This window comes from Tachyglossus aculeatus (genome assembly GCF_015852505.1).
Source record: "Tachyglossus aculeatus isolate mTacAcu1 chromosome 12 unlocalized genomic scaffold, mTacAcu1.pri SUPER_6_unloc_1, whole genome shotgun sequence".
Taxonomy (NCBI): Eukaryota; Metazoa; Chordata; class Mammalia; order Monotremata; family Tachyglossidae; genus Tachyglossus; species Tachyglossus aculeatus.
Window position 1 is genome coordinate 11,764,854 of NW_024044828.1, and position 27,231 is coordinate 11,792,084.

General features: G+C 45.4%; 1 protein-coding gene across 3 annotated transcripts in view; it reads left to right on the forward strand.

Annotated features, from left to right (window-relative positions):
* Positions 1 to 27,231, forward strand: part of NUDT5 (nudix hydrolase 5) — a 35,168-nt gene that overhangs the window by 5,400 nt on the left and 2,537 nt on the right. The window contains exons 1-9 of one of the 3 annotated variants that reach the window (XM_038741440.1): positions 4,096 to 4,117; positions 14,830 to 14,937; positions 16,133 to 16,200; positions 21,851 to 21,903; positions 22,673 to 22,780; positions 23,186 to 23,281; positions 23,994 to 24,095; positions 26,430 to 26,438; positions 26,575 to 26,628. In XM_038741440.1, the coding sequence (XP_038597368.1) occupies positions 14,875 to 14,937; positions 16,133 to 16,200; positions 21,851 to 21,903; positions 22,673 to 22,780; positions 23,186 to 23,281; positions 23,994 to 24,095; positions 26,430 to 26,438; positions 26,575 to 26,628 (553 nt within the window). In that variant the 5' untranslated portion in view covers positions 4,096 to 4,117; positions 14,830 to 14,874. Of the gene's footprint in view, positions 1 to 4,095; positions 4,118 to 8,043; positions 8,113 to 14,829; positions 14,938 to 16,132; positions 16,201 to 21,850; positions 21,904 to 22,672; positions 22,781 to 23,185; positions 23,282 to 23,993; positions 24,096 to 26,429; positions 26,439 to 26,574; positions 26,629 to 27,231 lie in introns of those variants that run through there. The other 2 variants (XM_038741439.1, XM_038741441.1) reach the window with 2 other exon arrangements.

Sequence of the window (27,231 nt, forward strand, 5' to 3'; positions counted from 1 at the left end):
GAAAGTACAACTCATTCATTCCGTCGTATTTATTGAGCAATTACTAGGTGCAGAGCACTGGACTAAGCGCTTGGGAAAGTACAGTTCAATCATTGTCGTATTTATTGAGCGCTTACTGGGTGCAGAGCACTGGACTAAGCGCTTGGGAAAGTACAATTCACTCATTCGTTCCATCGTATTGAGCGCTTACTGGGTGCAGAGCACTGGATTAAGCGCTTGGGAAAGTACAACTCATTCATTCATTCAATCGTATTTATTGAGCGCTTACTGGGTGCAGAGTACTGGACTAAGCTCTTGGGAAAGTATAATTCATTCATTCCATCGTATTTATTGAGCGCTTACTGTGTGCAGAGCACTGGACTAAGCGCTTGGGAAAGTATAATTCATTCATTCCATCGTATTCATTGAGTGCTTACTGTGTGCAGAGCACTGGACTAAGCACTTGGGAAAGTACAATTCATTCATTCAGTCGTATTGAGCGTTTGCTAGGTGCAGTGCACTGGACTAAGTGCTTGGGAAAGTACAATTCATTCATTCAGTCACATTTATTGAGCGTTTGCTAGGTGCAGAGCACTGGACTAAGCGCTTGGGAAAGTACAATTAATTCATTCAGTCGCATTTATTGAGCATTTACTGTGTGCAGAGCACTGGACTAAGCGCTTGGGAAAGTACAATTCATTCATTCTATCGTTTTTATTGAGCGCTTACTGGGTACAGAGCACTGGACTAAGCGCTTGGGAAAGTACAATTCATTCATTCTATCGTTTTTATTGAGTGCTTACTGGGTACAGAGCACTGGACTAAGCGCTTGGGAAAGTACAGTTCATTCAATCGTATTTATTGAGCGCCTGCTGGGTGCAGAGCACTGGACTAAGCGCTTGGGAAGTACAAGTTGGCAACAGATGGAGACGATCCCTACCCAACGACGGGCTCACAGTCTAGAAGGGGGAGACGGACAACAAAACAAGTAGACAAGTGCCAGTACCATCAAAATAGATCAATAGAATTATAGCTCTATACACATCATTAATAAAATAGAGTAATAAATATGTACAAATAGACCCAAGTGCTGGGGGGAGGGCGGAGGGAGGGAGTGGGGGCCGTGGGGAGGGAATGAGGTGCAAGGGAGTCAGGAGGGTCTTGTCTCTGCCCAGGGAGCAATCGTCATAACCATCATCATCGTCATCATAACGGTGGTGTTTGTTAAGCGCTTACAGTAGAAAGAGCCTGGGCTCGGGAGTCAGAGGTGGCGGGTTCTAATCCTGGCTCTGCTACTGACCAGCTGTGTGACTTTAGGCAAGTCACTTGACTTCTCTGGGCCCCAGTTCCCTCATCTGTCAAATGGGGATTAAGACTGTGAGCCCCACGTGGGACAACCCGATCACCTTGTATCCACCCCAGTGCTTAGAACAGTGCTTCGCACGTAGAAAGCGCTTGACAAAAGCCATCATTGTTGTTATTTTATTCTCTGTGTCTCAGTTCCCTCATCTGTCAAGTGGGGATTAAGATCGTGAGCCCCACGTGGGACAACCTGATGACCTGGTATCTACCCCAGCGCTTAGAACAGTGCTCGGCACATAGTAAGCGCTTAGCAAATGCCATCATCATAATTATTATTATTACTCTGTGCCGGGCGCTGTATTAAGCGCTGGAGTGGAGCCCGGCAAATTGTACTGGATGCAGCCCCTGTCCCTTGTGGGGCTCACAGTCGCAATCCCCATTTTACGGACGGGGGAACTGAGGCCTAGAGAAGGGAAGGGACTTGCCCAGGGTCACACAGCAGGCAAGCGGTGGAGCCGGGATGAGACCCAGCCGGCTGGCTCCGAGGGCAGAGGTGGTCAATTCTTTCATTCATTCATTGTCAGTCATATTTATTGAGCACTTACTGGGTGCAGAGCACTGTACTAAGCGCTTGGAAAGAACATGGGATGGGGGAGAGACCTTCCCAACCCAACCTTGCAGACGTGCTCGGCATCCGAGCTCCCCTTCGGCACCCCACAGGTATCCTGTCTGTAGTCTGTCGTTTCGATCCTGCTGTCACATAATATCTGTAACATTGTAGATCAGTAGTCTGATAACCGTACGCTTCAGTTAATTTTTTTGGAAAGTATCTCTACTAGCACACATTTCTGTTTTGGCCTGGCTCTCTTTTTTCTTTCCTTTTATTTAGCCCCGGAGTCTATTGGTCCTGCTTCGCTTTTGGTTTTGTAATAGTACTTGTAAAGTGTTTATTATGCGCCAGGCACTGGGGTGAGTACAAAGTAATCAATTTGGACGCAGTCCGTCCCCACAGGGAACTCGTAGCTTTAATAGCCATTTTACAGATGAAGTAAATGAGGAAGTGAAGTGACTTGCTCAAGGTCACAGGGAAGATGAGTGGTGGAGCCGGGATTGCTATGTGCCGGGCGCTGTACTAAGCGCTGGGGTGGGGACGGGCAAATCGTGTTGGACGCAACCCCTGTTTGCCCCCAGATTAGAATCCAGGTCCTTCTGGCTAGGCCCGTCCTCTAGCCACCCAGTCACATTGCTTCACAAGGGTAACGGATGCCCGGATTTCGGAGGCTGCTGTGACTTGGGAAAGGTGACCTGTAGTAAGCGATCCTGGGAAGGTGTAGTTTGTTTGGGGACCCGAGACAAGTGCAACAGTTGAATTTGGATTCCGAATCCGGTTAGCTGGAGAGTGGGCCAAGGGTTCGAATGAGGATTGGCAGTCATTTCTCTTAGCCCCAGGAGCGTGGCGTCTTTATACTCTCAGAACGTTGTTGCTGAGTATTATTCATTTAATCAGTTGTATTTATTGAGTGCTTACTAGGAACAGCGCAGTGTACTAAGCACTTGGAAGAGTACAGGGTGACAGAGTTGGAAGACCTCCTCCCTGGCCACAGTGAGTTTGCCGTCTAGAGACTGGGAGCAGACAGTTCAATTCAAGCTCGACCTTCTGAGTGCGGAGCCTCACTTCATTCAAATGGGGGGCAGGGATGGGGAGGAGAAGCAAGATATTCAATTCATGAAAGGTGCTAGTGATGCTAAATGGATATTTTTCGGTGAGGAAGCTAAAAATGATGCAACTTGGTCAAGATTAGTAGCAAAGAGAAGCTTGTCATAGGACAGGACTTTCGCAAGATGATCTCCGCTAACTAGAAAATCCATAATAGAAAGCAAAAACCTGGAAAGCAGCAATGCCAAATGATGATTAATGCTGAGATGATATTAAATTCACAACTGCAGTATTAAATAGACAATTGCTGTGTAATTTGCAAGGTCGAGGGAAGCTTTTATGTTTAAAATAAGCTTTCAGTACAGTACAATATGGGAAGCAGTGTGACCTAGTGGAAAGATCACGGGCCTGGTTCCCAGAGGACCTGGTTTCTAATCCCGGCTCCCCCATTTTTGACTGCTGTGTGACCTTGGGTAACTCACTTAACTTCTCTGTAGCTCAACTTCCTCATCCGTAAAATGGAGATTAAATCCTACTCCCTCCTACTTAGACTGTGATTCCCACCTGGGATGGGGATTATCTCGTGTCTGCCCCAGGGCTTAGTACTCTGCTTGGCAGAAAGTAAGCACTGAACAGCAAATACCGTAATTATTCACTATTTCTTTAATCAAACTTCTCCCAAAGTTATATTCATTATATTTGCTGCAGCATAAAGATGTGTTTATTAGGAATGGTTTATTAGTCTTAACAGCATTAATTAACAAGAAAAAAATCTCTTGGATCTTTTTCCCCTACCCTAATACAGGAGGGATTAGGTGAACAATTAATGCCTCAAAATTAATTTGGAGTCTTTAAATCAATCAGTGGTATTTATTGAGTGCTTACCGTTTGCAGAGAACTGTACTGTTTGGGAAGGTACACTACAATAGAGTTAGCTGGTCATCATGATCCCTGCCTTCAAAGAGCTTACGTTTAAGTGGCTGAGCAGTAGTTACTAAACTAGCATATGTCAGGTGGAGTAGAGGATAAGTACAAACATACCTTCAGTTTCACTTCTCCATTCAGTTGCTCCTTTCTTCCTCATAGTTCGTTCGAAACTAACTGCCCTAGAATAACGTGGTTGGAAGAAAAACCCACAAGCTTTGAAAAACCAGATGAAGAAGGTGTGCTCTGCACACAGTAAGTGCTCATTAAAGTCTGTTGATTGATTGAAGAACTGAAGGTTTTATGAAAACTGATTCGGTTAACGTGCTAAAACATGCTATTGTTTCCAAATTTTAAGTTTTTAAGCAAGGAAAATAGAAGAAATAGGTCTATTTGACACAGCTCTATATCGGAGGCTTGTGAGCAGGGCATGTCACGGGTTATTGTTGTATGGTACTTTCCTAAGTACAGTTCCCAGCACACAGTAAGCTCTCAAATACGATTAAATGAAGAATAAGCAGCTGAATAGTCAGTGGATTGGGAGGAATGTTGCATCACAGGTAGAGAAATGGTTGAAAGTTAGGGAGAAAAGACCACTTTTCAAGAAGCAATGGAAGTAGTAGAGTTCCCTGGGGGTCTGGGCTGAGACCAGACTCATTAAACATCTTCAGAAATGATCTGGAAGAGGGAGGGAGTGTATGGAAAAGCGTCCAAGTTTGCAGGTGGCGAAAGCCGTTCAGGGTGGTAAAATGCTGTGGGGGTAAACTCCTGAAAGCCCAAGTGAATGAACTTAAAAAAAGGCAGATGAGCTTCAGTGGGAGCTGGGCTTTGTGGTTCCTTCAAGAGAAAAGACACCAGTCTACGTGACGATGAGTTCAGAGCTACTTGACAGGATCTCAGGGAAGAGATCTCGGCCCAATAGAGTAAACAAAATAGGAGAGAAACAAAATAGTGGATGTGGTTTTGCCGCTTTTATTAAGCCACGATGCCCCTGGCATACCACGTCCTGGATTAGTCCCCATATTTGAGGAAAGACTTAAAGCTGGAGATGGTACAGAGAAGGGCAACCAGGATGGCTGGGAGAGTTGGAGAGTCAGGCTGGAAAGAGAGGGCTAGGCTGAAAAGAATGTACATTAGGGATATGAGTAATGTCTGTATGCTCTTGAGAGCCATGTATAAGATGAACATGGAATTAATTGTTCACCAAAACAATTGGTGCCAAAAGGTTAAGAGGGTCATTCATAGTAGCTTGAGAGTGGTGTTAAGAAAGACTTAAGATGGCGGGTTGTAAGCTTGTGGAATTTGTTGTCGACAACATGCCTCGGCATGTTCCTAGAAGAGAAATCCCCCAAAAGACAAGGAATCCATCTTGCCCTGGTATAACTTCCAGTCCAAGAACGAGGTGACACTTCAGTAGGATCCAGAGCAATGCAGTTTACCGGCTCACACCCTCACTGCTGTATAGGCCAGTGGACTCTGGTGCATGAAGCAAAGATCACGGCCCCCCCCCTCAAGCCCTCTTTGACCACCTCTCCGATTCTGTCCCAGAAGAGGATTCTGACATCACCCAAGGGGTCTGGGGTGCTCTTGAAGCGGGTGTCCTCTGGAGAGGTGGAGGAGTCTTCTTATCACTCTTTCCCAGCATGCGCTCTGCCCTTTGGTGAACATGATTTTGGTGCCCTTTCTGAAGGTGATGATTCATTTGTTGGTCTTAGTCTCGTTGTCCATGTCCCCTGTGGCAGTATCTGTTCTGATGCCAGCATCCTGTCTTCTGTTCTCTAGTCACCGCAGTGCTGCTACCGGTAACTGAGTAACTGTCCCACCCCATCCTGCTTCTTCCACTTCCCTTTCCCCTGCCATACCTAAGTTTCAGTACCTCAAACTATAGATCTATATTTATCGAGAGAGAGAGAGAGAGTGTGTGTAAAGACTCCTGGAAGCCCAAGTGAATGAACTTAAAAAAAGGCAGATGAGCTTCAGTGGGAGCTGGGCCATGTGGTTCCTTCAAGGGAAAAGACACCAGTGTACGTGACGATGAGTTCAGAGCTACTTGACAGGATCTCAGGGAAGAGATCTCAGCCCAATAGAGGAAACAAAATAGTCATGAGAGAAACAATATATATATAGAATAATATATATATATAGAATATATATATAGAACTATAGAGAGAGAGAGAGAGAGAGAGAGAGAGAGAGAGAGAGAGAATCAGACACATGCCCCCTCCGCCCTCAGTGTCAAGCACCCTAATAGAAATTGTAAGCTTGTAAGTGTAGGAAGTAAATGCATGCAGAAGATACTGGTAAGTTGTAAAGGGGTTAGATACATTCATGGTGAGGTGGAAACTTTGTGTTTATGGTTTAAAAACACTCGCTGTGTGTCAGGCGCTTTACTGAGTGCTGGGATAGATACAAGATAATCAGGTTGGACATAGTCCATGACCGACATGGGGCTCACAGCTTTAATCCCCGTTTTACAGAGGAGGTAACAGCCCCAGAGAAGTGAAGTGACCTGCCCAAGGTCACACAGCAGGTAAGTGGCAGAGTTGGAATTAGAACTCAGGTCCCTTGACTCCCAGGTCCGTGCTCTTTTCACTAGGCCACGCTGCTTCCCGTACTTTTTCATTCATTCATTCAATCGTATTTATTGAGCGCTTACTGTGTGGAGAGCACTGTACTAAGCGCTTAGGAAGTACAAGTTGGCAACATATAGAGACGGTCCCTAACCCAACAGTGGTCTCACAGTCTAGAAGGGGGAGATAGAGAACAACAAAACATATTAACAAAATAAAATAAATAGAATAAATATGTACAAATAAAATAAATAGAGTAATAAATACATACAAACATATATACACATATACAGGTGCTGTGGGGAGGGGAAGGAGGTAAGGCAGGGAGGATGGGGAGAGGAAGGAGGGGGCTCAGTCTGGGAAGGCCTTCTGGAGGAGGTGAGCTCTCAGTAGTGAATGATGGATGGTACATCCCTGAATGTGCGGATGGTGAGGGTCTTAATGCTAATAATATTGGTACTTGTTAAGCCCTTATTGTGTGCAAAGCACGTATTAAGCACTGTCGCACTGTTCCTCTGAGCATTCTGTAGACACTTTTGGTAACCAGTTATTCTCGATCTGATCCAGTAATGGCATCGGTTATGTTCCCAGAGTTGTCAAACAGATGTAGGCCCTGTCCTGACTTTGTGTGTACTAATAGTTTTACACTGCGCTTACCCCCAAGACCCTGGAAACCTTAAGGGGTCTTGCGTTCTCATTAATAAGTAAAATTCTAACCAACTCTACCTTTATGATTTTGGCCGAAGTCTTAAGGACACCTTCAAAAGAAATGGGTGATGGCAGCTCATTCATCACACCTTGAAGAACTGAGGCCTTGAGATTTGGGCCTTTTTTCCCCCCTGCTGTATCTCTGGGCTTGTGAGAACTTGCCCAGATTCCCAGTGCAGCGTGTAGCCTCCTGTTTCTCCTTTGGGAATGATGAGAATATTGTCGGTTCACCTCCCGGTGTGTTTTGAGGACTAGTTTCAGAAGCATTTGGGGAAGCTTAGTGGTAAGTGCTATAATCTCAAAAGTAACATTCCTAGAATCACCTTTTTTTTAATTACCTGGTATTTTGTGATGTAGTTAATAGCAGTATGGACTTAATCACTACATTTGGGTCCAGTGCCTCACTTTGAATTCATCTACTTTTACTTTGGGGCTAGTGTCTCCCCATTTTCTCCTATCTGAGGAGCAACTTTGCTGATCCAGGACTATTCCCTAAGGCAGTCAAATGAAACGTAACTTTCTGGGGGTGACTTACCCTGGATGCTACTGCCTCTTTAATTTCTGCATCCAGTGATTATCTGGGAAGCTAGTCAGCCAAGTCTTTGGTCTCTCTTTCTGATGTGACTCACATCTTCATTAACTGGCCAAAGCGTGGTTGTGTTCCATAGCGAGAAGCCCTGGCAAGTACTCTCTCTTTTTTTTTTAACCTTCTCTCATCTACAATCACCTCTTTAAATCACCCCATCTCCCAAACTTCTGACTGGAAGCTGCCGAAGGCCTTTTCTTTCACGTTCCTCCTCCCTGACTTCAATTTTCATTTTCAGATGTAACGAAAGTCTCTCTGTCTTCTGACATACCACGTTTACTTTTGTTTTATTAGCTTCCTTCAGAATGCCAAAGCCGTTCTGGAGTTGAGTTTCAGTTGTGCAATCAAATGGTGTGTCAGAGTGGGTGAGGAAATTTTCTTCAAGGGTAAATCAGTTTTTGCTTTTAGGCATTTGTTTGTTCTCTTGATGGTGCTGTGTTGGCAGTAATAAGCCTGAGTATGCCGTTTGATCTTTGTTTTCTTCTGAATGGTACGCTGATATTTGACTGCTACAGCTTAGTAGTATTAATAGGCCTCGTCCATGTTTCTCTGGGAAAAGAAAGTGAAGTAACAACCCATGATTCTAGTTCTGTCGGAGAGCACGTAATACAGCTTCTCCTGTGCTGCATGATGCTCAACTAACTGTAGTCAAGTTTTCTTCTTCAAAACCATCATCAACCAGTCGATGGAGGTCTAGGAGAAGTGGCAGAAGCCAGCAAGTGGTTAATTCAGCAGGGGTAAGCCCAGTCTTAAACTGGGCCTTGGTGGACGGAGTGGGCAGAGGGGCTTTTTAGGGGAGGCGGGAGCAGGTATCTTGTATGTTTGCTTGCCATCCTTTATCTAGTTTACAATTGATTCAAAATCCCCATTTCACAGTACCTGTCCAGGTGGGGCTCTTAGATACTGTTTAGTGAGTTTCTAGGTCACCCTTAAGGGAATGAATATCTATCTCATTATGACAGTTCTTATATTGAACCCTGCAGTTAGTTGTAGGAAAGTGTTCATTTAGCTCATCTGCCTCTCAGCCCTGTAAAATTAAAGTTGGTTTGTTTGTATTTGTCTTTCTAGAAAACGTAGGTGGCTTTTTTTGTTTTGTGCTTTTTTTTGTTTTTTTTTTTTGTTGTTGTTGTTTTCTGTTTCTTGAAATGGTATTTGTTAAGCACATGCTATGGTCCAAGCACTGTATGAAGTCCTGGGGTAGATATAAGATAATCAGGTTGGGCACAGTCCGTGTCCCATGTGGGGCTCACAGTCTTAGTCTTCATTTTACAGATGAGGGAACTGAGGCACTGAGAAGTGAAGTGACTCACCCAGTGAACTTGGGGCAGCAGTGAAGCAGTCGATTAGGGCATCTTTGTCGATAGCATCCTTCCAAGGTTCTTATGCCCGAAACCTACCAAATTATCTGTTCCACCTTCACAATAGCGCTAAAATCCACCCTTTTCTTTCCTTCCAAACTGCTACCACATTAATACAATCACTCATCCTATCCGTCCTGGATTATTGCATCAGCCACCTTGCCGACCTCCCAGCCTCCTGTCTCTCTTCACTCCAGTCCATACTTCACTCTGCTGCCCAGATCACTTTTCTACAAAAACGTTCAGGACAAGTTTCCCCGCTCCTCAAGAAACTCCAATGGTTGCCCATGCCCCTCTGCATCAAACAAAAACTCCTCCTTTGGCTTTAAAGCACTCAATCACCTTGCCCCTCCTACCTCACCTCACTACTCTCCTACTACAATTTGGTCTGCACACTTCGCTCGTCTAATGCTAACTTTGTCACTGTGCCTCGCTCTCTCCTATCTCACCGCCGACCCCTCGCCCATATCCTGCCTCTGGCCTGAAACTCCATCCCTCCTCAAATCCAACAGACAATTACTCTCCCCTGCTTCAAAGCCTTATTGAAGGCACATCTCCAAGAGGCCTTCCCTGACTAAGCCCCCCTTTCCTCTTCTACTCCATTCCCAATTGCCTTGACTTGCCTCCATTGTTCATTCCCCCTCCCAGCCCCACAGCACTTATGTACACATTGGTAATTTATTTATATCACCACCCCCCACCTCCTCCTCCCCCAGACTGTTTATCGTTGTATTGTACTCTTCCAAACGCCTAGTACAGTGGTCTGCACACAGTAAGTGCTCAATAAATACGATTAAATGATAGAGTGAATGAATGGTGAATAAGCACTTACTCTGTACCGGGCACTGTACTAAGCGCTGAGGTAGATACAAGTAAATCGAGTTGGTCTCAGTCCCTGTCCCACATGAGGCTTGCAGTCTTAGTCCCCATTTTACAGACGAGGTAAGTGAGGCACAGAGAAGTCAAGTGACTTTGCCAAGGTCACACAGCAGACAAAGTGGCTGAGCTGGGATTAGAACCCAGCTCCTTCTGACTCCTAGGTTCATGCTCTATCCACTAGACCATGCTGCCTAAAAGATATAATCTCTTCCAAGAAGCCAGTTATTGAGGAGGCATCTGAAGAGAATGGCCCTAGATGAGACAGTTGTTCACCCAAAAGAAAGAAGTTCAAGTGGATGAAACTAAATTCAACAAAACAGCTGTAAAGAATTTCTCTCCAATCCCTGAAATTGTTTTCATGGATTATTTTGGGTTTTTTTTTTTAATCTAGTACACGATGGGGGGGGGGGGTGCATATATAAACATTTCTGAAGTTCCACCTGCACCGTTTTTAATAAAAACTGCAGTCAGCAGTAAACCTGCATTTGAATAGCATGTCCCCATTCGCCTCTCCCATAGGGAGAGGTGAGCCAAGTGCCAAAGCCGCTCACACACTGTTTCTGGCAGATAGGTACACGTTCCTATAATGTTCAACTCCCCCAGTCTCTGCTTGCCAACTTCAGAGCATTCAGTTTCACTTTAGACAAAGTTCTCACTGAAAACTAGAGACCCTTGTGTAGATGTGTGGGCCTGGCAGGGGATTTGTGAAATCTATTCTAAGGGCAGACGACTTTTTCTGCCCTATGGGTTCCCCCTGAGAATATATGCCAATAGGGGGCCAATAACTGGGCTAGGGAGGACTGAGAAGGGGCTTTTTTTTAAAAAAATGGCATTTGTTAAGCTCTCACTGTGCCACGCACTGTAATAAACACTGTAGATACAAACTAATCTGGTTTCCTGTCCCACGTGGGGCTCACTTCTAGTCAAAATCCCCATTTTACAGATGAGGGAGCTGAGACACAGAGAAGTGAAATGACTTCTCTGAAGGGAATGAGAAGCAGCGTGGTCTAGTGGAAAAAGCACAGACCTGGCAGGCAGAGGATCTGAGTTCTAATCCCGGCTCCACCAGTTGTCTGCTTGTGACCTTGGGCAAGTCACTTCACTGCTCTGTGCCTCAGCTTCCTCACATGTAAAATGGGGATTTAGACTTTGAGCCCCACGTGGGACATGGGCTGTGTCCATCCTTATTATCTTGTATCTATCCCAATACTTAGTACAGTGTCTGGCATATAGTAAGCACTTAACAAATTATGTTATTATTATTGCTATTATTATTAATAAATGACTTACCAGGTTTAGAACTCAGGCCCCTATAAACACTGTGGCAGTTCCTGCAGCAGTGGTCATTGTTTCTGGCAGATGGGTACTCCTCTTAGACCGTGAGTCCCACATGGGAGAGGGACTTTAGCTGACCAAATTAACTTGTACCTTCCCCAGCACTTGGAATAGTGTTTGACATGTAGGAAGCACTTAACAAGTACCATAATCAATCAATCAGTGACTATTCCATGGCCCCATTCTTTCATTCAGTCGTATTGAGCGCTTACTTTGTGCAGAGCACTGTACTAAGTGCTTGGAAAGTACAACTCAGCAACGGATAGAGACAATCCCTACCCATAACGGGCTCACAGTCTAGAAGGGGGAGACAGACAACAAAACAAACAAGTAGACAGGCATCCATGCCACCTGGATACTAGACTAGAAGCTCCATGAGAGCAGGGATCACTTCTACCGATCCCATTGTACTCTTCCAAGTGCTTAGGGCGGTGCTTTATACAAACTAGGCACTCACTAAATATGACTGATTTGATTTCAAGGGGCCAGAGGCTAGAAGGAAACACCCAGTGGTCAGGACCCAATCTTAAGTACATCCTCCTCCTCCTCCTCTTCCTCCACACTGTTCAGACTGGAGCAGGACTCCTGCTTCAGACTTGAGGCTCCAGAAGGGTTTCTTCTCCTGGCTTCCCAGCCCCACCTTCACCTTCCCTGAGGGGGACATTCCCTCTAGATTGTAAGCTCAGTGTGGGCAGAGAATGTATCTAATGTACTAAGCGCTTGGGAGAGCACGCTATAACAACATAACAGATATGTTGTTATAGCGTGCTCTCCCAAGCGCTTAGTACGGTGCTCTACACACAGTAAGCGCTCAATAAATACGATTGACAAAAGGGAGCAGGAGGAGCCCTTTGCCCGCCGCAGCGCCTGCCCGGAAGCTTCCAGGCCACTGGCCTAGGCTGGGGATGCTCAGGAGACTGGAGAGGTATATTCTTGTGGTTGAATCATCCCCAAGAACATCCCAAAGAGATGGTATCTCTGCCATTTCCTGCAGCCTGACCGTGGACGTCACCCCTCCAAGATAGGGGAAAAAAAACCAAAATTGCTTCTGAGCCACAGTGGGCTATCTCTTTTAGAATAAGGGAAAACCCCAGTTTACCAAGAGAGTGGTGCCATTTGGCAAGTGGGCCGGATCGCAGAAGGGGGGCCCCCTGAGGTCTGGACCAGGCCTTCTCGCCTTAATCCTCATTGCCATCGTGGCAAGATCATCATCATCATCATCAATCGTATTTATTGAGCGCTTACTATGTGCAGAGCACTGTACTAAGCGCTTGGGAAGTACAAATTGGCAACATACAGAGACAGTCCCTACCCAACAGTGGGCTCACAGTCTAAAAGATGGCCTTACCAGACAGAATGGAGAAGAGAGGAGGGTGACAGTGGCTCACACCGTTCGTCATCAGCAATGGTATTTATTGAGCGTTTACTGTGGGCAGAACGCTTGGGAGAGTATCACACGACAAAGTTGGCAGTTACGTTCCATGCCCGCAATTCATTCATTCAATCGTATTTATTGAGCGCTTACCGTGTGCAAAGCACTATAATAAATGTTTGGGAGAGTACCATAAAACAACAGACACATTCCTGCCCACAGTAGCTCACAGTTAATGAGTTGAGTTCGTTCTACCCAGGCTGTAACTTCTAGGGGTAGTTTCCCAGCCTGGAAATCCCACAGCATAGATTGCACTGGTAATCTCTTTAATGATCTTGGGGAAAAGAGATTTCAGTCTCACTAAATTGTCTTTGCAGCAATTGGTCAGTTTTGGTGGGGGTGGTTAATTAGTTTGCCCATCCCATTTTTTCCCTTCTGTGACTGCAAGTTTACTCTGCATGCTCACAAAAGCACTGTTGAAGAAAAATTAGTTTTGGCAAAAAGCCTATTAAATATCACTTCAAGACCGTGACTAACTGTCAAACTAAACCTTGACTTGGCTGCAGTGGTGGATCGCCCTTGTAAATAAACCTGTTGTGATTACTCCCAGATGAATTCACAGTGTAGATGGAGACTGAAATTTTTTAATAAGCCTATTGTAGACTTGGTAGAATTTTAGTATTTGTGCCTCTGGGAAAGTTCTTCAGAAGTGAAATGTCTGCCTCTTATTTCTCAGTCTAGTAGTAGAGAAGCAGTGTAACCATATTGGACATGGACTGTGTCCAACTTGGTTAGCTTGTATCTACCCCAGCGCCTAGCACTTAGAACAGTGCTTGGCACATAGTAAGCGCTTAACAAATACCATCAATATTATTATTCTTATTATTACAGTGCCTGGCACATAGGAAATGCCTAACAAATACCATAAAATAAATGTAGTGGCACAAGCGTGGAGCTGGCAGTCAGGATACCCAGCTTCACTGGCGTTTTGTGTGACCTTGCGCACATCCCTGTGGCCAGAGAAGTTAAGATTCCTCATCTGTAGAATGATAAAATAAGAGAGATTTTACACCTCATATGGGGTTGGGACCATGTTTAACCTCATAATCTTGTCTGTACCACAGCCCTTAGCCCATCCGATATAAACATCATTTATTAAAAACATTAGTATATCTCCTCACAGAGTCATAGGAAGAACAAACTGTTTGAGTTATATTATGAACACAAGATTTTCCTGTTGTGAGTGGACAGATAATTTCACAACACTTCAAAGTCAGAAGTGCAGCTAATTATTTTCACATTATAATTCCTAGTGCGCCTTGGGGACTATCAGAAGGATGGTTTTTGGTTTTGTGTTTTTTGTTTATTTTTCTAGTTTGAGGGGAAGCAAAAACAGAGTTCAGAAAGATAGTTCAATCCCTAACCTTGTAATTGCTTTATTCTTATTTTTAAAAAAAATTTTAAGGTATTTAAGCGCTTACTATGTACCAGGCATTGTACTAAGCTCTGGGGTAGATTCAAACTAATCTGGTTGGACACTGTCCATGTCCCAGGTGGGGCTCGCAGTCTTAATCCCCATTTTACAGAGAAGGTAACTGAGGAGTTAAGTGACTTGCCTGCTAGGTGACGGTGGATAAGTGGCAGAGCCGGGATTAGAACCCAGGTCCTCTGACTACCAGTCCCGTGCTTTATCCACGAGGCCATGCTGCTTCCCAGTTATCCTGGGAGTCCGAGGACCTGAGTTCTAATCCTGACTCTGCATGCTGTGTGACCTTGGGCAGGTAATTTAACTTCTCTGTGTCTGTTTCCTCATCTGTAAAATGGGGGCTCGATGCATGTTCCCTCTCCTATTTAGACTGTAAGCCCCATGTGGGACAGGGACTGTCCCTGGCCTGATTAACTTTTCCCCAGCGCCTAAAAAAGGGCTTGGCACATAGCACTTAAACGAATGCCATAATAATAATCCAGCTCTAACTGAATGCAGTGCTAAATGCAAATGGGGCATCCTTAATGGTGCCTTCTTGCCAGGCTCCTGTCTTACTGTAAAGCATTGACTTCTCCCTTTGGCAATTTGGTGTTAAAAGACCAGAGTTCTTTAGACGATCCTTTCTAAATTGAGCCTGTCCTCAAAGAATGATCGGTGTCTTGTTCTGTTGCAGTGGGAGCTTCTAGCAGTAGGACTGCAACAGTCACCCAGTTTGAAAATGGACAGCGAAGGAACTCCAGATTCTGCAAAAGTTACAAAAGAGTGTATCCTTACAGAGGAGGTAGTAACCCTTCTTTCCTTTCTCTCCCTTATCCGAGCTCCCACTTGAATTGTCATATAGCTTCTCGATCCTTACTTGAAAAAGTTAACCTTCAGGGTTGGATTTTCAAGGATCCTGCCCTGTGTCTAACTGCACTGTGAATACAGTTGAGTCCTGGCCCCGGGAAATAAAACTCATTCTCTGATTCTTGCTAAGTCATGTGCTGGAATAGGGGAGTGAGAATGATCTAACGCACTTTTATCAATCAACTTCTGCATTGGTAGAGAAATCCATCTCTCTACTAGTAAATAACTGCACAGGAAATTGAAGTACACTTTCACTTTAATGGGTCTCATAATAATTTGGGACTCAGTTATTGGGATGTCTAACGTGAATTTTACCAGTCTGAACAAACTGACATATAAAAACTGAGTTCCAAAGAGGACTGAACTTAACGTATTTCATGCTCAGGGAACAGTTCAATTTGAAATTTCAGCAGGGCCGGCCTAAAAAAAACGAAAGTCTACATCCCTCACACTGAGTTAATTCTGTGAAGGTGGCAGCTTTTTATCAGCAACCGTCATTTCTTTTAAAGCCTCGGTGCAGTGTCCCCGGAGACAGATTGGGGTAATCATTGGTGCTGATGGCGAGAAGCGAGGTGGGTAGGATAGTTAAGAAACCTTAATCAAAGTGTGGTTCTGTCCGTTGGCTAGAGAAGCAGTTTCAGACAAACAGTCATTGGCATTCCCAAAGGCGAGTGGCAGCCCTGCATGCGGAATTGGCAGTATGAAGCCCGGATTGCCCTTGTGGGTCGTGGGGGACCTGATCGGATTTGGGAAATCTGATGGTCGGCCTTGGCAGAGGGGCCTGTCCAACCGGCATTCTGACTGGGGCTCAGGGAAGGCAAAAGGGGGGAAAAATAAATTCGTGATCCTCCTTTAATAGATAGCTCTGGCCCATCAGGACCAGATCCTTTTAAGTCGGTTCCCACGAGAAATGGAATTAATCCATGGCATTTATTGAGCACTTACTATGTGCAGAGCACTGTACTAAGCGCTTGGGAGATTCCAGTAAAACAGAGTTGGTAGGAGCCACTTTTTCTCCTGACCAAGACTCTGTGGGTGAAATAAAGTGGGACTACCCCCGTGAGATTCTCTAAGCAGCCGCCTTGGTTCAAAGCAGCTACCGAATGTGTTGTTCTGATCTCTTCTTTTAGTTAATTTCAGAAGGAAAGTGGGTTAAGCTTGAGCAGACAACGTACGTGGATCCCAACGGGAAAACCAGGTAAAGTCTCCTCCTTCCCTATGATACGCTCAATCATTCGTGTGGAACCAGTTCTCCAATGCCGAACCGATTCACCTACCCATGGAGGGAATTTCTGTTGGTCTTCTTTAAGAGATGTTTTCCCTCCTCGTTATTCCTTAGTCAGTGGTATGTTTGATTTCTGAATAATTAAAACTAGAAAATCTAGAGCTATTTCACAGGCCTGTCCTAACATCCCTTGTCAGTTGTGACTGTGTGATATAGTATGCCCTGCAGCCTGAAAAAAGTAGGCCAGGTTTAATTAGAAAGTAACTGTTTTGATTGTTTTGTTTGGGGTTTTCTTTTAATGGGGTTTGTTGGGCACTTACTGTGTTCCAGGCACTGTACTGGAGTAGACCTAGGATAATCAGGTTGGACCCAGTCCCTGTCCCAAATAGGGATCACATCTTAATCCTCATTTTACAGATGATCTGAGGCACAGAGAAGTGAAGTGACTTGCCGAAGTCACACGGCTGGCAAGTGGAGGAGCTGGGATTTGAACCCAGGTCCTCTGACTATTAGATCTGTGCTCTTCCACTTGGCCACACTGCTTTTCGATTTAATAATCAAAATCTTGCAGTGGCGATATTTACCTTGTAACTGGTATAATTGGACTTAAAATGAAAGGTGTATCTGCCATACCTGCTCCATGTATAGATCTTATGGATCTCCTTAGGTCTTCTCGTCATCATCAAAAGCATTGATTGAGCCTTTGGTGTGTGCCAAGCAATGTATTAAGAACTCAAAACACAGTTCTTGCCCCTAAATTCTCAATCTAATGGAGTTAAAGGTTAATGGTGCTAAGTTTAGGTGTGTGGGTTTTTTGGTTGCTTTTTTTAATAATTGAACCACAAAGTCAACATTCAGTTTTTATTAAACCCTTTGCGTAAACACTACTAAGCGCTTAGTACAGTGCTCTGCACACAGTAAGCACTCAATAAATACTATTGAATGAATGAATAAGTTGGGAATCTGATTTTATACTCTCCGTGTATGTACGAAGACAAAGTGTAAGGCTAAAGGCCCCCTTTGTGCTCTGTGAGAGGTTTTTATTCCCTTCTCCCAAGCATTCTTTTTCTGTTGCTATGCTAAGTGCTGTAAATGGCTCGCTATTTCTTTTGTTAGAAACAGAGCGTTTTAATAGTTGTGATAGTTAAGTGCTTACTATATGCCAAGCACTGCACAATGCACTGGGGTAGGTATAATGCAATCAGCTCAGAAACAGTTTCTGTCCCATTCAGTGTTCACAGTGTCCTGGGGAGGGAGAAAAAGGTATTGAATCCCCCTTTTATAGATGAGGCAGAGAAGTCAAAACCCGCAGGCAAGTGGGCAGAGTCTGGATTAGAACTCAGATCTGACTCCCAACCCTGTGTTCTTTCCATCAGGTCACACCGCTCTGATTTCCCTACTTGAAATGTCCTGTTTGGCTGGGTGGCAGAGAGCCGGTCAGTTCCACACCTGGTTGTGTGGGAGTCAGGGAGCTGGGAGAATCGGACCAAAAGAGCAATCCCCACCTCCTCCAAGATGTCTTCCCAGACTAAGCCCTTTGTTTCCCCTCTCTGCGAATTTAGCCATAATAATAATAATAATGGCATTTGTTAAGCGCTTACTATGTGCCGAGCACTGTTCTAAGCGCTGGAGCATTGCCTTTGATACCTAAGCACTTTGATATTCACCCCAACTCCCCAATATTTATGTAAATAGTCTTCTACTCTATTATTTCCCCCTCCCTAGTCTATTTTAATGTCTGTCTCCTCCTGTAGACTGTGAGCTCCTTGTGGGCAGGGAGCACGTCTACCAGCCCTTATACCTTGCTCTGTACCCAGTAAGTGTTCAATAAATACCATTGACTGATTAATTGAAGATGCCCAGAAATGGCCATTCCGGGATCTTCCTTAATTACCACCCCTCAGGGTCAGAGAAGTCTTTTCTCTGTATTTACCTAACGCCCTATTTCTACAGCTTGTCTGAACTCCGTGAAGGTGACCAGCTAGTCCCAGCTCACTATTATCATATTCTTTTAAGCCTGATAATCATGAAGCTCCCCTTGCCTTTCTTCTTCCCCAGGCTGGCTAATGCCCAGTCCTTCTGGAATAGTAGTGGCGGTGGCAGCCGCAGACCCAGAGAACAGAGCTGTTAAACCGGGTAGCGTCTCTACGCAACTCTCTACACCAGTTCCCCTGGCCTTTTCAGGAAGCTTTTGGGAGTCTGACTCTAACATTCAAGAACAGCCATCATTCCTACTTCTTCACTTTGTCACAAGTGCTCCTAGGCCTGATTGCTTTTGTCATTCAGTCATTTCCAGCCAATGACAGTGCCCCTCTTTTTTTTTTTCCCTTCCCCCTACCCCCCATTCCTAGTGCCCTTGGAATCCCAACTGGTTGCTTTGTGCTGCACTTTCTCCTGCAGCCTGTCTAAAAGTAGCCTGGGGAGGCAGCAGGGATTGAGAGCGGCTCCAAAGGTTTTTTATTTTTTTTTCTCCTCCATTGCATCCCTTCCCCTTGACCTGCGGGCGAGGCTTGGGCGATTTGTTGACTGTGTGTTACTAACAGCGATGTGGCACTGTTGTGAACTTTCCCAGAGCAGAGGGCTTGTCTAACAGTCACCGGTCTACTTGCAGTGCTTGAGAGGAGGAGCTCTGTAGCCTAGAGATCAATGCCACACAGATAAGCTGATGGGCTGGGCCTTACATACTACACAGTCTGCTCTTGATTTTCTGGGCGGGGATGGGTCGGGACCTATTATACTCAGCCCTGTCTTCCCTCTGGCCTTTTCCTATCCTATACCACCCTCTGGGCCCCCTTGGACCCATGGTTGCTTTCCATTCCCCTTCCCTGTCTCCACACCCACCCTTCCCCTTTTTCTTCCACTTAAACTTTCTCTCCTTAGATCCGTTTTTTTATATTGCCATCAGTGACGTTTTTGAGCTTATACCCTTCGTACAGCACTCCTATATATACCTTTATTCATGTCATATTCATTTTATTTCCATCTTGACTATTCCTGCAAACCTGTCTTCCCGCATCAGAATGGGAGCTCCTTATGGGCAGAGAATGTGTCCCTTCTTTATTCTGTTCTTCCCAAGTGTTTGGTATAGGGCACTCACTCATTAGGTGGTCAGTTAATATGCTTCCCTGGCCTCTCTGCCACTCCTTTCCTTCATTAGTATGAATAGAGAAACAGCATGGCCTGGCAGAAAGAACACAAGCATGGGAGTCAGAGGACCCACATTCTAATCCCGGCTCAGCCAATTGCTTGCAGTGTGACCTTGGACAAGTCACTTTATTTCTCTATGCCTCGGTTTCCTCTACTGTAAAATGGCGAGTCAATACCTATTCTCCCTCCTACTTAGACTGTGAGCCCCATGTGGGACAGGGACTGTGTCTGACCTAATTTAACTTGTACGCATCCCAGCACTTAAAACAATGTTTGACACACACGGTAAGTGCTGAACAAATATATCATTTTTAAAAAAATAGCTGACCTCCAGCAGTGTCAAAGGTGAGAGGCACCAGTAAAAATGATGGTATTTGTTAAGCGCTTACTATGTGCCAAGCACTGTTCTAAACGCTTAGCACTGTTCTAAGCACTGAGCACTCCTCTGGGTTGTGGTGTTTTATTAAGTAATCATTGCAAACCGCAGTACTGAGAGCTGGGAAAGAGTACACAGCAGCGAAGCAGCATGGCTCAGTGGAAAAAGCACGGGCTTGGGAGTCAGAGGACATGAGTTCTATTACGAGCTCCGCCGTTTGTCTGCTGTGTGACCTTGGGCAAGTCACTTAACTTCTCTGTGCCTCAGTTACCTCATCTGTAAAATGGGGATTAAAAGTGTGAGCCCCACGTGGGACAACCTGATTACCCTGTATCTACCCCAGCACTTAGAACAGTGCTTGGCACATAGTAAGTGCTTAACAAAAACCATTATTACTATTATTATTATTATTATTATTAATTAAGCACGGTCCCCATCGCTTTTGGGGATGTTCATAATCTAAAAATAAAAAGGGGGAGAGGGGCCTGGTGATAGATAAGGAGAAAGCAGGAGGGTCCTTATCTTGTTGGGCTGTTTCCCCTCTAGCACAGGGTCATGGGTGTGATTGCTTCTGACCCTAAGCAATGGTCTATCCCACTCTCCCTGGCAACTGCAACCTTATCTCTGTCGTTAAGACTCTGAGGCCGCTGCCACATCCAGGCCCTTTCTTCCTGACCTTCGCTTAGCAGTCAGTCTGACAGATAGTGGGGATTTAATCAGTCATATTTATCGAGTGCTTACTATGTGCAGAGCACCGTACTAAGTGCTTGGGAGAAGCGCTTACTGGGAGCCAGGTACTGTACTGTGTGCTGGGGTAGATACAGCCAATCAGATTGACACAGTCCAATCACATATCTGTCACTTCTTGTGTCTGTAACTTATTTCTGTCTCCCCCTCTAGACGGGCAGCGCAATGTGAGGAGGGAATGTGTCTCCCAACTCTGTAGCATCCTCCCAAGCACTTAGTACGGTGCTCCGCACACAAGCGCTCAATAAATACACTTAACAGTCCCTGCCCCTCATGGGGCTCTGTCTTAATCCCCATTTTACTGATGACGTAACTGAGGCTCAGAGAAGTTAGATGACTCGCCCAGGGTCACACAGCAGACAAGTGGCGAAGCTGGGATTTGAACCCAGGTCTTCTGACTCCCACCCAGGCCCATACTCTATCCAGTAGGCCACGCCACTTTCTGTTCTACTCCTTTTGATACCCTAGCTGTTCCGTATTTAGCACTTCTGCCCTTGCAGGCAAATGTTAGGGAAGATAAAGCTACAGCGAGAATAATAGCTTGACCGAGATGGAAGTCGGGAATCGATCCCGAGTCTCCTGACTCTGTTCCCTGCCTTCATCCTCTCGATCCGGACCCTGTCACGGAGGCACAGATGTAGTACCTGCACTGACTCAGTGTTCCAGGGGCTGCTGCTCCACTGAAGCTCGGGAGTGTATTGAGAGAGTTAAGCCATCCCCTTTTAATGTGAAGGAAGAGCGGGGGAGGAAGGCAGAAGGCACTTCCTAATTTTTTTAGCTGTGGGGTGGAACTGGCAAAGACTGGGGAGGGGCTGGGAGGGCGGAACAGACTAGGGAAAGAGAAGGCATCTACTCACGGCGACACTCAATGGCTTCCTTGACCTGTTTCCGAAGATGTCCCAGGCTTTGGGCCTTTACTGGGCCTCGGTTCCAAGCACCTCCCTTTGCTCCTAACCCAAAGCCGCAACCACCCTTTAGCCGGCAGTGCTTGCCTGTGTGAAATCAGCATCCAGACTCACCCACGGCCTTGGAGCCTGGTCAAAGGCCCCTTAGGAACCAAGACACCAGGAATGACCTGAAATCTCCACTCTGGTAACCGGCACGTTTGCTGCCCGTGTAGCAACTAAAGCAACGTGCGGTGGCCAGAAGTTTCCAGTAGTAGTTGTCAGAAATCGACGCCTGGGTAATGCCGTGTTTGGTGTGTTGCCGTCTTCCAGAGTTGTTGGCCCAAACTTGCATGTTTTGTGGCTGCAAAGCGCCAGGTCATGCGCCAGAGTCCAGACATATTTGTTGGTTTGTTTAGAATTAATGGTTTCACTCTCTCTCTTTCCCCCTCTGCCCTTCCCCTCCCAGAACTTGGGAAACGGTGAAACGTAAAACGAGGAAGGAAGGACTTTCTGCCGACGGTACGATTGTACATTTTTCACCTAACTGCTTTCACGGGATCTGACCAAAAGCCAGTCTGGAAAGCCCTTTCTGTTTCTCATTCCGGTGCTTTAGAGCTCTAAGCTTTCGATAACCAACTCGTGGCCATACTGTGTCATTTGGAACAGTTCTGTTTCTCTTTAAATAGCTCTGGCTCCTTTCTCAAGTTAGAACTGTTTTGGAAAAATTCCTAGCATTTGTAGGCAAGTTTAACAGTTTAATGCCCATATGTCATGCCGTGTGTGCCCCCAAATGCTCTGAGTCATCGATGCAGGTGGCAGGAAATGAGCAAGAGCTTCTGTCTGGCTCGTCTTCTTTCCCAAGGAAGCACTGATACAGCCACTAGATTAGGTAACTTGGCAAAAATTTATGCTTAATGACCATGCCTTGGGCTACAGTGATGTTCACTGTTTTCCTTTCCCTCATGGGGTGTCACAAATGTAAACTTGGAAAAACGGGACACTTCCAATCTGGAATGTTTTTGATAGCCTAGAACAAACTTGAAAACACTCATCTGAAAGAAATTTAGCTGCCAGTAAAAGGCAGGTTAACGTTTTTGAAAGAGGTATTATGAGGGAGAAGTGGATGTAGTATGGTGTTTTTAGAAGATGGCCAGAGGGATAGAAAAGCTTCTAACTTCCTGGAGGGCTGGCATGGTTGCTTGGGCTGCTGAACTTTAGCAGCTGGTTGAAGGCTTTTGAGTGCCACAGTCTCATAAGGGCTCTTGTCTGTCATGTGTCCTGGGGGTAGGTGTGGCGATCATCCCAGTGTTACAAAGAACCCTCCATTATGAGTGCATTGTCCTGGTGAAGCAGTTCCGGCCACCAATGGGAGCTTATTGCTTGGAATTTCCAGCAGGTAGGACACAGAATGTGAGGAGTGAGGCGTAAGTGGACACCATGGGCATTCTCTGTGCACAACTTTGATTGGGTGGGGTAGTCTCTGGCTGGAGCCATCTCCAAGCCACCCGAGGACGTTTTGTTCTGCAAGATGCTGTCGGATTTATTGCCCACCTGCCCAACCGCCGGCTCCCGGTCCAGGCTGGGAACGGGGCATGGCGTGGCACAGAACGGGCATGGAGGGGTGATTTGGGGTGTATTGAGCCACCCTACTCTCTGTCAACTGCACTGTGAGGTCCAGCAGTTCAAGAAGGGTGATGTCTTGTGGGCGCTTATTCCAATAAGCGCTTAGTACAGTGCTCCGCACACAGTGAGCGCTCAATAAATATGACTGAATGAGTGAATATGAAACATTTGGTGACAGGTCTCATAGATGACAACGAGAGCCCAGAAACTGCTGCCCTGCGAGAACTGGAAGAAGAAACCGGATACAAGGGTGACATTGCCGAATGTTCTCCAGGTGGGTATTAGGCGATTGGCCTCGAAGCAGTCTTCCTGTCAGCATCTGTTGAGCGGGATCTCCATGCTGCTTTTTCTTCCTTTAAAAAAAACTGTTGGAAATTTCAAAGAAGCAGATTCCTTTTGAAGTGAAACCTCAGTAAAATTCATCAGTAGGTGAATTAGGTTCATCTCTGCCAGCAAGGGGCATAACTGGGCAACAAATAAACCAAAGAGAAGCAGGGAAGAGACTTTGACTTGAAGCGAGTTCCTTCCAGAACGGACTAGAGTTTTGCAGCTTCCTGACACCAGTGATTCTATGCTGCAAAACCCGTCTGACCACAAGCCATACCACAGTATTTAAAAGATGCGAAATTACATGTTTTAATCCCTGGGGGTGGGAGGGGAGATTGTATGCAGTTTAAAATCCACAGCCATCCTCTAGCTGCCCAGCCTGTGTCTTGTTCAGCCAGAGTAAGTGATTCATCTGTCAGTCAGTGGCATTTATTGAGCACTTACTCTGTGGAAAGCACTGTACTAAGCTCTTGGGAGAGTCCTGTACAACAGATTCAGACAGCGTTCCCTGAGGTTTTCCAGGTAGGGTGTCCCGGGACACAGAGGACTATTCCCTTTTTTTGTTGTTTCTTTTAAAGAGTAGGGGGAGAGGCGGTTTGTGTTTGAGGTAGGGAGTAGAATCTCCGTTCTTATCGGTAATCCACTGCTTCCCTCCTTAGCTGTCTGCATGGATCCAGGTTTATCGAACTGCACCACTCACATAGTGACTGTGATGATCAATGGCGATGATGCGGAAAATGTGAGGCCCAAACCAAAGCCCAGTGAGTGCTGGATGGGATTCGAGCATGGCTTTAAGGAAGAAAAATCAAAACGCACAGCAGAAAGAGAATACTCAGACGTGACTCGGGTTTCATTGAATTACTTTCTTATTCCTTACAAGCAGCAATAATATCGTGGAGCGTTTCACTGACTGGTTTCCAACTTGACTCCTACTTTGGTCTACTTCTGTGCCTACCGTTTTTCAGTTTCCAGTGCAAAGTGGGCCTGAATTTAGTGATAAAACTTAACTTTCAGGACCTAATAACTATCAAGGGCTTAGTACAGTGCCCAGTGCTTAGTACAATGCCTGGCACATAGGAAGCGTTTAACAAATACCATAATTACTGTTTTTATTATACATCTTGGCAAATTTGGCCGCCATAAACACTTGGAAACTCTTCTAATGCTTACCTGTCAAACCCCGGATTCTGGATGCATTATAATAATGGCAGTCCAGTGACTTCAGTGGTTTACGTTGCTCAAGTTTCTATTCCTGGCAATCTAAAAATCCTTAACTTCCAAGGTAGAAGAAATGAGAAGTTCTGAAAATACCTTTCTGTAACTGATTTAGGAGCACAGGCCTGGCAGTCAGGAGACTTGGATTCTCAGCCGGCTCTGCCACTACTTGCCGTGAGCCCTAGGTCAAGTCACTTAATTTCCCTGGGCCTCAATTTCCTCATCTCTAAAGTGGGGATTAAGCACCTGTTCTCCCTCCCTCTTAGACCATGAGGCCTATGTGGGACAGGGACTGTTTCTGCTCTCAGTATATTGTATCTACTCCTGAGTTTAGAACAGCCCTTGGCACTTTACAATTAGTCATTTATTGAGAGTTTACTGTTTGCAGAATACTATTCCAAGTGCCTTTTTTTTAAATGGTATTGTTAAGCACTCATTATGTACCAGGCAAAGTATTAAGCACTGGGGTAGGTATGAATTAATCAGGTTGGACGCAATCTGTATCCCACTTGGGGATCACAGTCTTAATCCCCATTTTACAAATGAGGTAACTGAGACACGCAGAAGTTAAATGACTTGTCCACAGTCACACGGCAGAAAGCTGGAGGGCCAGGATTAGAATGCAGGTCCTCTGACCCTCAAGCCCAGGCTCTTACCACTAGGCCATGATGCTTGGGGGACAATAATACAAGAGATTTGGTAGACTCAGTCTCTGCTCTCAAGGAACTTGCAGTCGAGAGGAGAAAACAGGCGTCTGCTATAAATTAGAGAATATCAAGTGCTTAAGAGGGCACAGATCTAAGTGCATAGATGACACAGAAGAAAGAGGGAGTAGGGGAAGTAAGGGCTCAGTCAGGACAGGCCTCTCGGAGGAGTTATGATTTTAGTAAGACTTTGAAAGTGGGGAGATGGCAGTCTGCCAAATGAATGAGGAGAGAGTTCCAGGCCGGAGAGAGGACATCAGCAAGATAGATGAGATCAAGGTACAATGAGTAGATAGGTGGGTGTTAGAGGAGCAAAGTGGGTGGGCTGGACTGTAATAGGAAATTGTTAAAGTAGGTCTGGGGGAAGCTGATTGATTGCTTTAAAGCCTGTGTTTAGGAGTTTCTGTTTGATGTGGAGGTGGGTAGGTAACCATTGGAGGGTTTTTGTTTTTTTAATGGTATTTGTTAAGCACTTACACTATGTGCCAGGCACTGTACTAAGGTTCCTGAGGAGTGGGGAGATGGGGATTGAATGGGTTTTTTTGTTTGTTTTTTGTTTTTGTTTTAAAAAATGATCCAGGTAGCAGAGTTAAGTATGGACTAGAGTGGGTAGAGAACAGGAGGCAGGGAAGTCGCTAGAAGGCTGATGAAGTAGTCAAGGAGGGTTATGATAAATGTTTGGGTTAGTATAAAAGGAGTTTGGATGGAGAAAAAGGGGCAGATTCTAGAGATGTTGTGAAAGTCGGACAGATGGTGTGGCCAGGCCTGCAATCCCAGAGGGAACGGGATGGGGTGGGGAGAGCTTTTTTTTTCCTAATCACACATTAAGCTTGATTCAAAGACTGTTTGAACACTCTTGCCAATTCCGTTTAATTCCCATTTTCACCTAAAAAGAGGGGAAAAAGGGGAATTACATAAAACTGGTATTAGCGTAATAATTTTTGTTTTAAAGACCTGTATTTGCTTTTAGCCATTTTTAACATTAAAGCTACTATTCCAGTTCCATTTTGAGAAGGGTGATGATGCATCTCATAAGACCCTCTGCACACCTTCTATTGACAAGCTCATTTTGGCTTTGGGCCCCTGCACTAGACTTTGGTTTGGGCAGGTGATTTTACTTGCGAGGCCATTTTGCAGCATGCCCTTTACTGAAATCTTCTTTCTATTTCATTTCAGGGGATGGAGGTATGTTGATCATTTAACTTCCCTGAGGCTGGCTGCGTAGCTAAGAACGACTGAGCTACTGCAGATCCTAAGCGTGGGTGGTTTGGAATGCCGTGGTCCACCGATGCTCTTGTTCAATTTATTTTTATTTCTTTAGAATTTTTGGAAGTGGTTTCTTTACCAAAGAATGACCTATTGAAGAGAATTGATGGTAAGTGCCTCCCACTACTTCTGCCTACATTTGCCCTTCCTAGGCTACACTGGGGTTATTATCAGTGCTCTGTTGTTTTTTTTCAAGTGCTTCCTTCAACCCTCTCCTTCCATAAGCTTTATAGCTGCATATTAATGAAGATTGTGGCATAGAAACTGAAAATCCCTCTGCCTCTCAAGGCATACTGTTCAGGCCACAGCAGTGCGTCTGGCTGAACAGGAAATGGAGAGGACCTCTCTCTGTCTTCCTGTCATCTCTCCTCTGCCCTGGACTTGTACTTTCATGTGTCCAAAGGACTATGTGGCCACTCTTCCCACCAGAGGGAATAGTCCCTATTCTCACTGGAACTCACTCATCCGTCAGCAGGAGAGAACTGCAGACAGCATGGGCAGTACAACCAATCCCATGTTCTTTAAAAATCCTGTCCTCCCAGCTGCCCTATGGGCAGAGCGGCTCAGCCCACCTGCCCCGCTACGTTGGCCACATGCACCCATTGCCAAAGTCAACTGGGAAGGTGGAAATGTCCAGTTAGGTGGTCATTCACTAAAGTGAATCTCTCAGGGCACCTTGAAGGCTTCTCACCCACTCATTCTTTTGAGCAGC